General features: G+C 36.0%; 1 protein-coding gene across 2 annotated transcripts in view; it reads right to left on the bottom strand.

Moving 5' to 3' along the window:
* Positions 1-15,626, bottom strand: part of elapor2 (endosome-lysosome associated apoptosis and autophagy regulator family member 2) — a 51,848-nt gene extending 36,222 nt beyond the window's left edge. For both annotated transcript variants that reach the window (XM_015353201.2, XM_069192217.1), the window contains exons 1-2: positions 15,319-15,626; positions 58-178 (exon numbers count right to left, since the gene is read on the bottom strand). In XM_015353201.2, the coding sequence (XP_015208687.1) occupies positions 58-178; positions 15,319-15,468 (271 nt within the window). In that variant the 5' untranslated portion in view covers positions 15,469-15,626. The remainder of the gene's footprint in view (positions 1-57; positions 179-15,318) is intronic.
* Between the last annotated feature and the right edge of the window lie 1,590 nt (positions 15,627-17,216).

The raw sequence follows: 17,216 nt of genomic DNA, 5'->3' as shown, positions 1-17,216 counted from the left end.
AAACAAAATAATCAGACTTTTGTTAATCTTATGTCAACATAAGAAAATGAAACTTACTGCATTCTGTGCCACTAACAGGATCAGGTAATCCTGTACAGCTTCCCTCCTTGTTGGGTATGGCCACCCGCCATCGAGACCCTGTGCTGTCACATTCTGTGTACTCGAAATAGTAATCACGCTACAAAAACAAACAAGAGAAAGACATTTAAGTTCCAGTACACTGGTGATTACCATGAAACACATGCATGCGGCTCCAAGTTTCATTCACATTGCCTTTTGCTTGACAAATTTCTTTCAATACACTTAAAAGTCCAAAATTGCATTGGTTTAAGGATATTGTAGCAATTATGTACATGTTTGTTGTCTAGATGGCCAGCACAGTTGTTTTTTCCAGGTTCTAGTTGTTCTAGAACCAAATCTTATTTGACTCATTTTGAACTGATTAAGACCTAAAGAAAAAAAATCCATATGTGGCTAAGAAAATAATTAGGTTAAATGTTTAATTAAATACTCTGGGTGTAACACAGCCCTTATCCCCTGTGGGATGAAGTATTAAACCACTGGCTACAAGAAAGGCAACGATTTTCTCCATAAGAAACAGAAGTGTTGATGCAGTCAGCCCCTTTTCCAGGCATTAAAGCTCAAGTTACTCCTCCTTTACTTTTTACTTCGCCAGCAGCAATTTCACTCTGCAACTCACAACTGGCAACCCACTAAAGCTAAGCAGGTGTGAGCCTGGTCAGTACCTGGATGGGAGACCTCCTGGGAAAAGCTGAGGTTGCTGCTGGAAAAGCCCTAATGCCCCAGTATAGCGACGGGGACACTAGACTGTAAACAGGCACCGTCCTTCGGATGAGATGTAAAACCGAGGTCCTGACTCTCTGTGGTCATTAAAAATCCCAGGGTGTTTCTCGAAAGGAGTAGGGGTGGTACCCTGGTGTCCTGGGGCACCAGGACAAATTCCCCTTGGCCTTTACCAATCATGGCCTCCTAATAATCCCCATCTATGAATTGGCTTCATTACCACTGATAGCTGATGTGTGGTGAGCGTTCTGGCGCACTATGGCTGCTGTCGCATTATCCAGGTGGGGCTGCACATTGGTGGTGGTGGAGGGGAGTCCCAATTACCTGTAAAGAGCCTTGAGTGGAGTGTCCAGAAAAGCACTACAGGTATATACAGTAAGTGTAAGCAATTATTAATTATTATTATTATTTGAGTCACTGAACAGGACAGGAAGCTGCACTCCTGCACTGAGACTAAAGAGGCAAGGAAAGGGACACGTCCCCCCCATATTTAGCATCAAGTTTCAGACTGATTGTTTCACACTTTTCAAACTGAAAAGAAAATGTAAAACTTTCCCAGACTCCAAGCCCCAAAGAAAAACTTTTGAAACATCATACCTGGAAGATCTCTCGGCCATTCATGTATTTCCTCAGTGCTGAATTAGGTCTAACTTGTTTTGATTTGTTTTAAAGTTTCTTAAGGTGCTTGTCCTGTGAGGTTGGTAACATTCAAAATTCAATTAGCTGTTAATTATACAAGTACACAGATCTTACTGGAACCCTAAGTTTCCAGTCCATTAAGCAATTTGTAATCCATACATTACCTAGAAAAGCTACTGCCTGAAATTTAAGAATTAGTACATACTGTAGATTAGTCACAAAACATCATCAGGCACATCTTCTGTTAAATACTCAATTTAATACCCAAACATAATGAACTATTTGTAAAGACTGCATTTATTGTTGCTCCAAACCTTAACAGTCTTCTCTAAAGTGTGCTTAAATGATCCTTTACCACATGAAACACCTCCGAATTAGAACAAAATGAAACCTGACAACAATTTACTGTAGCTACATTTCTTAAATATCATGTTTCCATTATTTATTCAAATGCTTGCACATTTCAAAAGTTTGAAATGTATCCTGTCAGCTGATTTATTTTCAGATCATTTTACATGATAAAAGGATGCTACATAAACTCACCAGTGCATCTGTCTAAAGTAGTTACTGCAGGTGATTGTTATTCCCATCTTAATTTACATAACCAATATAAAGAACATATCAATAATTGCAATCATTTGCATTCATGTCCTGTAGCCTTTATGCAGATATAATCATTTTATGCAAATGAATTTTCAAAAACCCTATTGGCTTTCAGAGAATAACATTATTAGAGTTTGTTTTAAAACATAACAAGAACATTTTTTAATACTGAGAATGTCAGAAATTTAGCCAACAATTCAGGAGTTTGGTAAATAGAAATGTCTCATTTACATGACAAGACTGTATTGGACATTATGATCACTAAGGCAGTTTTAGTAAGTAAATCTTTAATTAACAGTTAAAGTTTGATAATGGTCTCCTATTCTATACAGTATCTCCTAGTAAGACTATTTTTGTGACCCCAAACGTGAATAATCAGGGTCTATTTTTTTCTTAATCAGATATTTGAACACCTATACTTAAATTAGGAATACTACTTAAAATTATTCCAAGGAGAATATACATAACATTTTCCAAAATCATATAAAAAATACACAGGGTCCCTAAAATAAAATGCTCAGCTTTATCGAGAAGGATGCTTGCTACTATCACTTTGGAAGAAAGCTGTGCTAGCACAGCCAATGCACAGGTTTAAGTGTCAATACAATTAGTATTTTCAGGACAGAAATCGTGGCTAATGGCTTATTACAATCATTAGCAATATCTGTGCAGGCTACATCCCCAAGACTGATCAGGCGGTTAAATTAGTCTTCTGAAAAGCTGTACTTTTTTATCTCTCCTGCTACACATTCCATATGGCAACATGAATTAGGTTTTTCACATCTGTTAACTTACATTAAAATTGTAAATGGTATGTGAGAAGGAAATTGTTTTCATCCTTAAAATATATATTTTGCAAAGCATCATAAAGGTACTTTTACCGTGTTAAGGACATACTCATTCTTAATATAAAAAATATTTATTGTTAATGGACTCAGACTAATCAAACAGCAGTGAATGGATTAAAATAACTAATCAAAAATTGGAAATATCTGCTTTCATCAGTACAGAGGACAAAACTGCACTAACATTTTCACTTACTATATTTAGCTTCTATCATTTCAGATTCCTTCCTGTTGGATCTTTGTAGACATGCCGAGTCTGAAGCTACTTAAGTTACTAGAAAAGTGAACATGCCAATGATGCAGAAAAAAAGTAAATACTCGATTCAGACATACAGTAAGGATTCACAAGAGATACCGAATCTGGTATGCAAAGTGTTACAAGAAAATGCTGTGAAAGAAAAACCCTGAAAATGCAGGTAACCAATATCCTGTTGTGAAATGATTTTATAGATGTTCAACACATAGTGACAGATTTTTACCAATGTCTGACATTCATATGGTACACAACAAAGTACAGTAAATTACTTGTTACAGGCTGAGGAATTCAAGAGCAGAACCCAGAGAAAGCTTGTACACTGACAAGGAACGACAGGGACTGGCAAAGCAGAATGAGAGGCAAAGGCCGATGAAAGAGTGGCTGCAGGTGGGGCTGCAAATCTGGGGAAGATAGTGAATGCAGCGTCAAGGCTGATCCAGGCTGAGTACCTGAATTGCCTTGCAGGATTACGGGCTATAATTGTAGATGCCATTGGTCCAGTCATCCCTTAAAACAATAGGCTACAGACAAGCAGAGCAGGTTCAGGGCAGACAGGAAATCTTTTGGGCAGGACATCAGGTTGAGTATCCTTCTGAGACACCAGCTATTACCCAGTAGGGAAGGAAGGCAGCTCAATTACTGAGCACCGGATCAGTGGCAGATCGAGGTTTACATATCCTAAACATGACAGAATTAATATCCGTTAATTGGAGGGAGAAGGTTGGGACTCCTGAACACGTCCAAACAGCCCAAGCTAGAACTTACAGTAAGTACTCATGAAAATGCGCCCGGTTTCTGATGACCTCTGGCTTACCCAGGAATAACACAGGCATGATATTTTAATATGATCCAAACAAGTACAACCTGGGTAACTAGACTTCCAGAGTGGAAAACCAAGTTTTGTTGGTTGTACAGGTCAATACCAGCATGTGGTGGAGAACTCCCACAATTCCATCTTCCAATCGTTAGCACTCCTTCAGGTCTTGCAGTACACAAGCACCACTTTATAGATCTAAACAAACCAGTGGTTTGCAGTTAAATACAGTTTTAGCTACATCTTGTCTTTGTTGGAATAAAAAAGAAATGTTTATTGAGGCTCCTGAAGCCCAAGGAAAAGCTCAATTCACATAAATTTCTCCATGTGAAATTTCACCAATTATATCACTTTGTAATGATGGCTGCTAAAATTATCTTAACAACAATCTGTTTCCAGGGACAATACACAGTCACTAAATTGGCTGTACTCAATAAACTGTGACCAGAATAAAGTTAATTTTTAACTTTAAGTCTACTAACTTTTTTTTAACCAATACTGCTTAACAGTTCTAAACCATTACTTTTGTAATACTTTTGGAATACTTTTTCATTTGTATTCCCACCAAAACTGTTAAATAATTTTAGCAGAAAAACATTCAATTCATCCACAAAACTTTAATATTTAGGCAGAGGATTTTTAATTTTTTTTTTTTAAAAAGTCCCTGGGAACTATTATAGTGTGTCATTTGCAATGCTTTTGATGTATAAAGTTTTACGTTTAAGACCTTTTTTGTTTTACTAAGGCACCCACTGACTAATAACATCATAACTAAAAAAAACAAACCATGAAACCCAGGGCACATTTGATGCTTTCTATTCCAATGACTTATCTTATTCACAGTTAGTTTCACTCCATCATGCATAATTGGCTCACTGCCATGAGACACTGAGAGAAGCTAGTCAGCCAAAACCATTTGCACAGCCCTCAACACAGATTGGGAATAGCTCGCCCCCAGGTCTGAAGAGGAATCAAGCCACTTATTGTTTTTTACACATCTCTTGGGGTAATAGTTTTTACTATTTATGAAAGTTGGTTCTTTTTAAACCAAATACTACACCACAAGTACTGAGGATAAGGATGAAGTTGCTGTCAACTGGTTGGAGCTATCCATTCACTTTTTAATCGCTTCTGCCAAAACAGGGTCATGGGGGGAGCTGGAGCCTATCTCGGCAAGCCATTCCCTGAATGGGAAGCCAGTTCATCGCAGGGCAAACACGCACGCACTCAAACCCCTAAGGCTTATTTACCTCCAATGTGTCATTGGACTGTGGGAGGAAAACCTCAAGAACATGGGAGACCAAAACAAACTCCACGCAGATCCAGAACTGACCCCAAGGTCCCAGAATGGCAAGGCAGCAGTACTAACCACTTTCCCACCACTGTTGCTTCCTTTGAACTTTAAACAAAATTTCAGCATTATGTTATATCTTCTTGTCTCATGCATTTAATGGCAAGCACATACAATATTATTGGAAGAGCTCTATTAAATGAAATGTTGGCAAAGGAAGGTTACACAATGAGAAAATACTTGAGGTCAATACTAACTCTTTGAGAGTTAATTCCCTCCATATGACCACAAAATGCATACAGTAGGTCTAGTTTGTATACAGAATTTAAATTTGAAAGGGATACCATCATGGTTCATTCAGCTTAAAAGGACTGCAGATGTTGGATTACCCTAATTTAAAAATTTGGGAAGCGAGAAAGAAAAACATCATTAAAACCACTTTTATCTGCTGCAGTCCTTTGTTTTTGTACAAATCATTCATCACACTGCAAAGTATTACGCTTACCCACACTATTGTATTCAAATTACTTTGTAAATATAGGAATATTTTCAGAAATATCATTTAAGTACATACTGTAAATATAAAGTTCCTAGCCGTTTTTCTGCATCTTTTCTAAGTGCAGTGTAGGGAGAAAACCTATCTACTGTACATGTTTTTCCATGTTCCACAGCTTAATCTCACAAGCAAGTTCACATTAACGAATGACAAATTTCCTATGATGTCTGGCCCACACCTAAAACCCTTAATTCTGGTTTTATTCTATGTACACTACTCTAAAAACAAGAAAACTGTAGATTTTCTGCCATTGCTTTACAAATACTCTTTGACCACTTCTTTTTATTGTATATCTGGAGAGGAGAGGATAGCATCAACATTTATGTGTCCTTTGAAAGTAAAGAGTGACATTTTATCCTGAATTCAGATTTGATGAGGGTCACCAAAAAGGAAGGAAACTGGAAGTTATGGAGGAAACAGATAATACTGCAGTCTAGTCCTGGAGAACTAGTAATAGAATAGAATGAGAGCAGATCTTCAGCAGATCTCGCATTAAACATTGCCCAAATAGTATTCCAAAATACTAGGAATTATGAACACAAATCATGAAAAAGATGTTTGATCATATGATGGCATTCCAAAATTACAAATTAAACGTAAAGCAAAGTCACTGTAAATATTTATTAACAGAAATGATGAGAGGCACATTAAAGACTGTGACGTACAGTATGTGTTCTGTTACAATCTCATGTATTGCATTGCATTGACAGAGTCATGTGCTCTACAGTGTGCAGGAATATCTTACAGTGTAGTGAAAAGAGAGGCTATCATATGCACAAGATTTAAATGATAAAGTACATGTAAACCCTGAAGCTAATCTGCTGGGTGAGCTGATTTCATGAATACGAGATCTGTCCAGTGTCCACTTTTTTGAAACGTGCAAGATAAATCACAGCTTCTGCTACACATTATACAAATAGTCAAATAGAAAAGAGGAATAGTATTAAGGTTTAGTAAACTGTAACACTCTAAATATATGCAGAAAAGAAAACTGACAAACACAAAGCCTTTAGAGAACTACAATTCCTGACCCTTTAACAAGTATGAACAGTACAACTGCTGACAAGAAAGTCTATATAAAATCCGTTTCCTTTTCAATTGGAGCTTATCAACTTTTACAACATGTATGAACACCAAACTGTTAGAAAAAAGTGAATTTTCAATCAGACCAACTCCAGGATACTCCATGCACTGTACTACTGACACAAACTAGGTATCGTATAAAATTTGTTAGAAATCATTCATTTAAATAAACATTGTTCTCCGATATGGCATCTAGACCACATTCAATTTGGAATGCCACCAATGAAAAACAACAAAAATGGAATTCCCGAACTACAATACTGCAAACATTCTCTGAAAGGGGCCTGGCAATATAAACTACAAGCTATCAATCAGCTCAAAACAATGGCAGGAAGCAGCTCAAAGTCCTGAAGGTGGAATAAAGAAGAATTCATTGAGGATATTATCTGTTGGTATGATTCCTTCACTGTATACTTGGTTAGGTCTGATGTCTAAATATCAAATAAACTAGCATATTAAAGGATATCTGCAACACCAAACACAAAATAATGTAATACAAAACAAGACATTTGCTATCTAGCCTGCATCTTCAATAATACATTCGGCATTTTTAAAATGGACTTCCCCAGGTAAGTAATGACATTTAACCAACATTGGTCAACAACTTACTTTTTTCTAAAAAAGAAGGACAAACGATTGTAGAGAGAATGAAACAACAAAGGCGTGCTATTTTTTGTACAGAGGGCGTGAGCAACAGCAACAACTTACCTCACATTGTTGAATCAATAAGAAATACAGAGTGACGAGCCAGTATGTATGAAAAGACAACCATGTGTAAAGAGGAAATAACAATATTACACAGCTCAGGGAAGTCTGACTAATAAAATGCTTTAAAAAGAAAACACCAAGTTGAGTTGGTTGTCTTTCTGAGCTTTACACAAAGAAAAGGCATGTTTAAGGTTAAGTCTTTCTCAGTCAGTAAATAGTGTGCAAAATTTTTCTTACTTTCTAAACTAAAGTTTATTACTATGTACAATAAAACTCAGATGCTTAGGTTTTGAAATGATTTCAGCTTTTCATGGAATTTTTGCTAGTAGTGTGAAATAAAATTAAAATTAAAGCACGGATATTATGAAAATAGGGATTTGAAATTACAAATGCAATAGATCATATTATATTTTATAATTATATTATATATCATTATAAGAATTAAAAATGCTAAGCTCTAAAAACATAAAAAGGTTTAAATATACTGTAGGATGGCCACTTACTGTAACTAAAGTCAGAAAAATCTTAAGATGTATAACTCAAAACATCTAGGAAATGGTTACTTTAAAATGCAAAATTTCTAGTGTTCCAACTCCAAACAGGCAAAAATGTTAGGCATGTATATGTAAGAACTGGATTATCATCTTGACAACACTAGTTGTGCCAATCCGGTTTAGCATGACAAGCGTTTTAATCAACAGAATCAGAAACCCCCCAGACAACAGTGTACACTTGTGATCCTAGAAAGACCAGGGCTTATCACATCACATATAGGTAGCACATGAGAATACGTGGAACATATGGCAACAAAATGAAGTCTTTAAGGAAAAGCATGAACAACAAACTCCCTCTTCTATTGTGACATAAAACCATAGTCACTCCAAAGTGTCTTTATAGTCAGTCTCATCAAGATTACACTTCAAAATCAAGGGGACAAGTCCATCTCCTTTCAGTTTTTTCCCCAAATTTCCAATTCTTTTATCCTTTAAACGACAAGAGGATAAAGATTAATAAAATCACTTAATAACTATCCCACATCATCCCTGCCTTACAGTGCCACTGCTTTACAGGAAACCAGAATGTTTAAAAGGGCACTGCAGGTCACACATCTGCTATGTAAAATTATTAACATTTATTCTTAATAAAAGGCAAGTATTTAAGTCATTCAAAATGGCTGTCACATGCTATAAACCTAAGTATCACACTGAACAACTGAACAAGCGGAGCTTTAAATTGTTTATCTGGTGAAGCCAATGTCTAGAATGTAGGATGAGTCCTACCATTAAGGGGATTACCCTAGCCAGATTTGCTGTGCTCTTTCACTGAATGTTACCAAAAGCTCCAAGCTCAGACAAAGAGTGAAAGGCAACGGGACTGGATGAAGGGAAAACCAGTATTTGCTGGATTACGTGCCCAGCACTTCACTTAAATATGTGCGGTATGGATGGCAACAAGAAACATGCATAAAGTAATAAACTAAAGTTTTAACCAAATTTGAGTCCAATTCCTTGTTAGTTTTTTGTGCTCTGCTACCTTCTTGCCCTGTTGTAACTGAAGTGTACATAACTTTTTGAAAAGAATGAAGTACAGCTCCAATGACTGGTTGTCAGCTGAGATCTTGGTGGAGACGGAGGAAGCACTCTTTTGCCTTCAGCTCCATAGAGTTACAGTAGTTCAAAACAGCAGCAAGTGAAGCACAACAACAAAAAATCATGCAAACATGGTACTGAATGGGGAAAATCTAGAGTGAATTTTTCTAAAAGAAGCATGAAAACTCTAGAATGGAGAAATTGTCATTGAATGTGAAATGTACATTGTTAAATTAATTGTAGAATTGCGGTGTTCAGACATCAGCTTCCAATGCAGTAAAAAAAGAAACCCCACTATATAATACTGGTATAACCTATAAGTGCAATAATACTGCTGATTTATTCCTTGTTATAATTATTTGAATCCTTAAATCAAGGATTTAAGTTACTGAAAAAGAGGGCCCATCTTGCCCAGACAAGCTTAATGATTTGAGCAATTTCTGGAGTCTTGCATAAATACGCATCTATCCATTTCCATTTTCTAACCTCTTTATCCAATACAGGGTCAAGGGAGAACTAATAACAAACACGGCCCTGGTATGAGTTTCTGTGTCTAATTTTCCAAGATGCCAATTAACCTACCATTTTCCACAGGAAACCCATGCAAACTTGGGAGAACATACAAACTCCAAACAGAACTGGATCCAGAGCCCCAGTGCTGCAATGCTAACCAATGTGCTACCCATAAATGCAGTGGCAGGGGAAGAATACTTCAATCAATTATTTTCTGGTGTATATGTGTAATTAAATTGAGGGGGATCTGTGGAATTTTGTTTTCATTTTGACATTATAGAGTGTTTTGTGTCGATCTATGGCCAAAAATCTCAATGAAATACATTATAATTCCATATGGTGACAGATTATGAAAAATTACAAAGGGGTGAATACAGTACTGTATATACAGTATAGTAACTGTACATATTGTAAATACATGCACTAATAACTTTTTTGAATCACAAATATAAACGTTGTTTTGAAGATTTAATATAATGGTCTATAACAGAAGAAAGTATCATCTCCTACAAGTAATACTGATTGAAAGACTGAAATCAATCTTAAGTTATTGTGCCACTCATAGTTTCTAAATAATAAAACATATGTAAAGCTTTTCACTCAACACTGTGCCAGAGAGAGCAGACTTTGTAGTAACTCAGGAATCCAAAGGATCACTAGGGAGTTGAATTACAAACCATAAAGGTAAACAGTGCACAGAAATATCTACTGTATCTTATTTTCTCAAATCAAGAAAAAAATATAAGTGAGGGAACTTAAGAAACTTCTAGTTTACTTGTCCACATTTTTACATTAAATTAATTCAAACTGTTCAACACATTAGCGATTGAAAAAGAAAAGATGCACAGAGATTAAGTAATCTAGGAACTTCATAATACACTGGTACAGTATATTGGGAGTGGGACAGTCTTTAAATTTATAAGAAAATTCACATTCTAAGTCAACCTTTGTTAGCGCATTATGCAGAATAAATCTAAAATGGCCAGATTCAACAATCAAAGCTTTGTAAAATACATCCATCCATATTCTGCCCACCTGATCCAATATAGGATCACTGGGAAACTGGAGCCTATCCAAGCATCCACATAGGTTTATCCCAACCAATGCGTCAAGCAACAGGCGCAAGGCGGGATCCACACTGGACGGGATGCTTCTCTCACAGGGCACACAGACACAAACACAAACATGCACACAGTCACACCATGGCCAGTTTTTCCCAGAAGCTTCTATATAAACTTTAGTATATGATGTTTTTACATCTGTAATGGATTGTAACAGCTTGGAGAAACATTATCAACCAAACTGCTAAAACCCAAACTTTATTTGTATAATTACAAGTTAAAAAGGGTTTCTAAGTAAACTAAAATGGCCACCAAACCACCATTTATTTGTTCAGCTTTCAATGAGCCACAACACTACCTTCTGCAGTTTAAAACTTACTTTAAACAATTGTGCAATGCCTCGGAACTCGATGCACTGCTGCACTATACACCTTTGACTTGGACTACCATTTTTGTTTCACTACCACATATTAATTGTTCTGGTTGTTACAATTTATTGTGTACTTTTTTGTATTGTACTTTCTACATTGTGTGGTGTTGTATTTCGTACCATGTCAAAAGACATTAGCAAATAAGAATTCTAATGTACAGTACACATACATATGGCAATAAATTACTCTTCCTATAATTAATTCCAAACACTAATATAGTTTAGCAAATACCTGGCATGCTGTCAATCCAGCAAATACAGTATCAAGATGAACATGAAGCTGCCATTTGGTTCTTACACCTCAAGCTGCATCTTGGCAACCACTACACCAACTGAATGAAAACATGGTAGATTTAATTAACAAATCTGTTTCTTATTTGCATCTCACTTGTAATAGTGATCAATTTCCAGTTCATACCAACTGCTAGGCAAAATGCAGACTCTTTTGCAAACTGCTCTTTATTTCAGGACAGTTTGGACAATTAAACACAAACTGACCACAATGGCCGTCTGACCACCATTTTGTTTGCAACATTTATACTACCATTGCAAGTTTCACTACCCCTAACCTGCTTGCAGGTTAAAATATAGCTTGCAGCAATATTTTATATACTTATAATAGGTTGTTTGATAAAACCAGCTCCAAAACACAAGCTCCTCTGATACAAAAGCTAATTGGCCAATTAAATCCAAAGGTTATACCTACAGTATAACACTCATACTGTTAGGATGAGTATGTGTGAAGATGGGGTACCTACATAAATCAAGACAGTTCATTGGCCACCACATCTTTTATGATGGTTGATATTGTGGCCAATAACACTAATTCCTGCTGTATAATTAATATTTGAACTCCAAACTTGGTAAGTATAATTCTAGTTTCAACTTTTACTCATGCAGCTAAAGTACCAAGGGACTTTTACAATTTGTCGTGATTGTACAGTATGTTAATCTTATTTAGTGTAATTGTATATTATTGTTGTGCTATAAACCAAATAATGGTAGTTTATCACCATGAATAGGTGACATACAAGATACAATTTACCAACATAGATAAATATTTGTTTCTGTTTGATTCAGGCAAACTTTCTAATGATCTTCCTTCTTTTGGCAATGACAATAGACAGCTGTCAGCTACAGCACAACAACCATTGAAACACCCACTTTTTCAGCTGGAAAACATGGTTTTCAGAGTTAATAACCTTACAACAGGGAGCTTAAAACTATAGAATAACCCTAAACTTTCACATAAACAGCAATGCAAACACTATAAATGCATGGAGTAAAACAGACATTAAAGAAAGTGAATTCATGAGACTGAAAACTTTATTTTTAATCTTGATTTCCTTACATTTTCCATATAGGGTCTCCCGAGTGGGACAAATGGAAAAATGGTCAAGTTCTCCAATTGGCATGAAAATGGGCAAGAGATTACTTTTTCTTACAGTAATCACCTGTGAGGCACAAGTGCTACCAGTATGGGTCCACAATGCAAATGAAGAGGACAGCTTGCCATTGAGTGATTCAGAAGACATGTGCAACTTCTAGATCCCTTTAGATTGTGGCTAGGATCAAAGTTTATCACAAGCCAGCAATTTCATTAAATGGGGATATCAAAGGACAGATACTGTAGTTGTGGGTTTAAAATACAGTTTTTAACAGGATTCATTAAAATGTGTTAAAGCCAAATTCAGAATCAAAATGAAACTGTAGGTACAGTATGTTTGCGCTGGAATATAGTGCTTAAAAAAACAACTTTTTTAGTTCCAAATTGTATCAGCCCTCAGACTAAAGCATTTTACAATTTTGTAGCTCTGGGATATTCTGAACAATCCAAGAATGCTTACCAAGACAGTGGGTAAACAGCACTATCTTTAAGAATCAGGTACAATGAAACAGCTTTCTCATATCACAAATAACTGTTCTACATGCCATTATGAATGAAAGAGAAGGTAGTCCGCCCCTTGACAAACAGGTGTGCCCTTTCTGCTTTCCTACCCACCACGCACAAGCCTTTCCTTAATACAAACAATAATAACAGGGAAGAAAGGAGTGAATGTTTGCACAAAGAAATTCAAGATTTTTTTTGTGCATGAACATCTGTGTACAAATACTGCCCTTATCAGATCAAACCATCTCCCAATAACGAGAAAAGAAAACCAGCAAGAAGGCTGAAATACCATTTTGTAAGCTCGCTGCATGTTTCCCCCATGCATTGGTGGAAAACTTCAGCTTTATCATGTTTAATCCCTCACATCAATTGAACAATGTGAGACAATGGCAAGACAATTGTTTCAGCAATTAATCCAGCCGTTCCATCTTTAAGTAGAAGCATACAAAAGACAAAACTGTGCTCAATAGACAATACGTTTATTAGGACTTCCAATGACAATCAATCTGATAAAAAAATCATATTTATTATACCGTAGGATAAAACAGATAATAGAAGAAAATTAAACTTACAATGACTTCAAAAGACATAAGGCACCTAACAAAGAGAAAACTGTGTATTTTCTCTCTTTGTCTGGTTTGCAGGTACAAATGTTTCAAAGCACTAAAGACAAACTTTATTTTATTTCTGCCATTTGACCTGAAAAAATAATGTTCAATATTTCTTTACAAAAAAACGACCTAACATAAAAACAAAATTACAGAAGAAGTGATGAACAGCTCTAAAGTCAACCTCAGCAAAAACTCCAATGACAATTCTGATTGGCATTTCATTTTTGATAGTTTCTGGGTTTGTGCTATAAAATATAACAACGCCAGGTGTTCTTCATTTCCAGTTATTAATTGTTAGGCCAGATGCATATTGTACCTGTTTAGCAGTGTGAAGAAATACATCAACACGGACTTTATAATAAGTACCTATGATAACAAACATGTTCAGAGGACATGATAAAAGAGATTTACTCTTTATTGCAGGGAGTCTCCTACATCAGAGCTCCTACAGGCTTGGACTAAAAATCCACAGGGATGGATTTGTCTCTGTGTGCCATAGCAACACCTACAATGGGCCGGGGCTGCTCCCAATACCATACCCAGAAGGAGTACTCTACTGGAGGAGAACAATGGCAGTAGACAGCCGACTTGACAGTTACCGTCAGCTGACGAATACAGTTAAATTCACTAACAACCCTCAAGGAACAGAATTACCCGAGAATTTTCTAAATCCGGGAGGCGTCTCTCTTTTGTCATTGTAGAGTTTTTAATATGATATCCTTTATCCAGTAAAAACTTTTATTTGTATATATATATTTCAAAAGCCATTTTCTAAAATACAATTCACATATTTTAACGTTGGTATAATACAAAACAGGTTTTTAAAAACAACACACAGAAAGCGTATTACCTTTCCTCTAGATGTTCGATTCAAGACTGATATGATTCAAACTTTTCAAGTGTTCATAAACGAAAAATGAAAAACCCACAGGATCACACCACTATAATATGAGAGCTGTACATTGAGCAATCTTCCCGAATCTCATAATATTACATTATATGGAGCAAGTAGCGAGATCAACAAAACAAAAGACTATCTTCTTTTTATCCCCATCATGGTTTATAGCAAAAACCACCAAGGACAAAATCCTACGGGATTCCTGACACCCGAATGCTGGGTGGCAAATACTCTGCCACTCTGTTCTGGCAAAGCCTTGTCTCGATCAGTATGCACATTACGTAGAATTACTATGTAACTTTTTCACCCCCGCTGTTTTGAAACAAATTGATGTAGAGAAACATTTCTGTTACAGCAATTACTGTTGTCTTAATACTGCATTCAATTATGTGAGAAAAATATTTTATGGAATGAATATTAGGATTCGGTTACTGGTTACTGGTCTTGTCTTTGTGTCTGCCATTCAGAAAGAGTAACAGCCTTAAAATCGGGCCATAAATTATATCGCGATATTAAATCAATCGTTCAAATATACGTAACAAAATATTTTCATTTTCGTATTTGTCTAACCTCCTACTAATATAACAATGCTTTACACCGCCTATGGGTCTCAAGGTACCATCACCGAGTAAGCTTTTAATTTAGAAAGAAAATACTGGAAGCAATTTAACGCATCAAAATAAACAATGCTGACAGGCAGCAATTCCCAGTATTATAAAGGCTTACCTCTGTGCATTGAGGCAGGTCCTTTGCTTCCACAGTTACCCAATGGAGCAGCAGAGTACAGATGAGAGCGCAGGGAATCCGGACGGAACAAGGCGTTAAATAAAACGCTGAGAAAAAAACCTGCCGTTTCATATATCCCTTCAGTTCCATTTCATTTATGACCCACTGAGGCCCTTCTACAGGAGCATCAAGAACGTATGTTTATATGAGTCTATTTCAGATTACAATGCTGACTGTTTTACACGCACCTTCCTTCCTCCAACCCCACTGCTCAGCTCAGCCCTGTTCCTCCGCTTGGAATTACATCCACCGGCTTTAGATAGACACACCGATTGTGACGTCATCGGGCTTGGCTAGGAGAAGCGCAACTCCCAATTAATTCCGCATATAATAAACAACGAATGCATACATCAATCCACACACATACACATATAAAGTGGACTTTCTTCTACTTAAAAGTGTTAGGTTCATGGTTAAAATTATAGATTTGAATATTTAATCACTGAATGTGTCTTTTTTTATTTTCCGGTATACAAATATAGAGTACACATGTATGAACATTATACTACAAAGCATTAAACATTACGAAGATTAGCAATAAGTTCAGCTCGCAGTATATGCATGCTCTTGCTAATGATTAACACAGAAGCGCCACATTAAAATGAGCACGTCTTAAAATATCTAAAAAACCGTAGTCCAATAGAAACGTTGATGTTAAAAAGTTAAGAGAAAGCGAGTTAATTCTTTGGATAGATCCTTTTAATGAAATGATTTAGCACAGTGAAGTTTAAATGGTTTACTTTGGCATTGGGTTCTTCTCTAAATCAGTCACCCAAAAACTCTAATAAACAGTATATACTGCACCAAAATGACTTTCTTTCATTAGACTGAAAAAAACAAGCTGAAATGATTAATGGTGTGTTTTTTTTATTTCTAAGGATTTATTTAATTCCTACCAAGCCATTCAGTAAACTTAGTGTTTTTCGACTTTCCTTCAGCTTACTTAAGAATGCAGTGACGAAAGAGAAGCTGGAAATTATGGAGAGTCACAGAATTCCTTATAACATTTTCTTCATTTCTCTTACGAATGCCCATTTTCTTCCTTGAAGAAAGAAAGTAGATTCTGTTCCCATATAATGTATCTCTATATAGGAGCATCTCTATAGGAGTACTATACTACTTCAATAAGGAAAGAAATCCTTGTTCCTGTCTGGCAGAATATATAGCATCTTAGTCGGTAATTATCATACTGTACATCTAACACAAACACTGTCATCTTCACATCTATTCAATAGTGACAGTATGATTTCTCTTTCTGCATTGTAAATGTCCTTTAGTGGTTCATAAAATATAAATTCAGAATACAAGACAGTGTCATGCTTCTTGGACAACTTAGAACACAAGAAAAGGGTTGCTTCTTACAGTTTTCTGCAATTAATAAAAAATAAACCAAATAACTCCAGATTATAACCTCACCCAGTAACAGAAAGCTCCATTTTCTTTGTAAGAGTCACTGCAACCCAGATTTTATCCCAGAACCATAAGGTACAAGGCAGGACTATACTATACCTTAGATAGAATTACACCCCATAGCAGGGCATGCATGCACAAACAATTTTTGACACCTTTTGAAGTGAGTTTGATAATTTGTTAGTGTGTACTTACTGTGAAATACTTTGTTTTGTAAAATAAAGTTTATTTTGATAGAAAAAAATAAACCTAGACAATATAAGAACATAGTTTATAAATGAGAGAAAATCATTTGGTCCATCTAGATCACTTAGTTACTAGTAATTAATTCATCTGAAGATGAGATCCAGAGATTTTTTAAAGACCAATAGCATTGTGTTAGACAATACGCCTGGACATTTGGAAAAGCAACTGGAAAGGAAACTAGT

This window comes from Lepisosteus oculatus, chromosome 7 (genome assembly GCF_040954835.1).
Source record: "Lepisosteus oculatus isolate fLepOcu1 chromosome 7, fLepOcu1.hap2, whole genome shotgun sequence".
Lineage (NCBI taxonomy): Eukaryota > Metazoa > Chordata > Actinopteri > Semionotiformes > Lepisosteidae > Lepisosteus > Lepisosteus oculatus.
The sequence above is the reverse complement of the archived record's forward strand: the minus strand, read 5'-3'. Positions and strand labels throughout refer to the sequence as shown.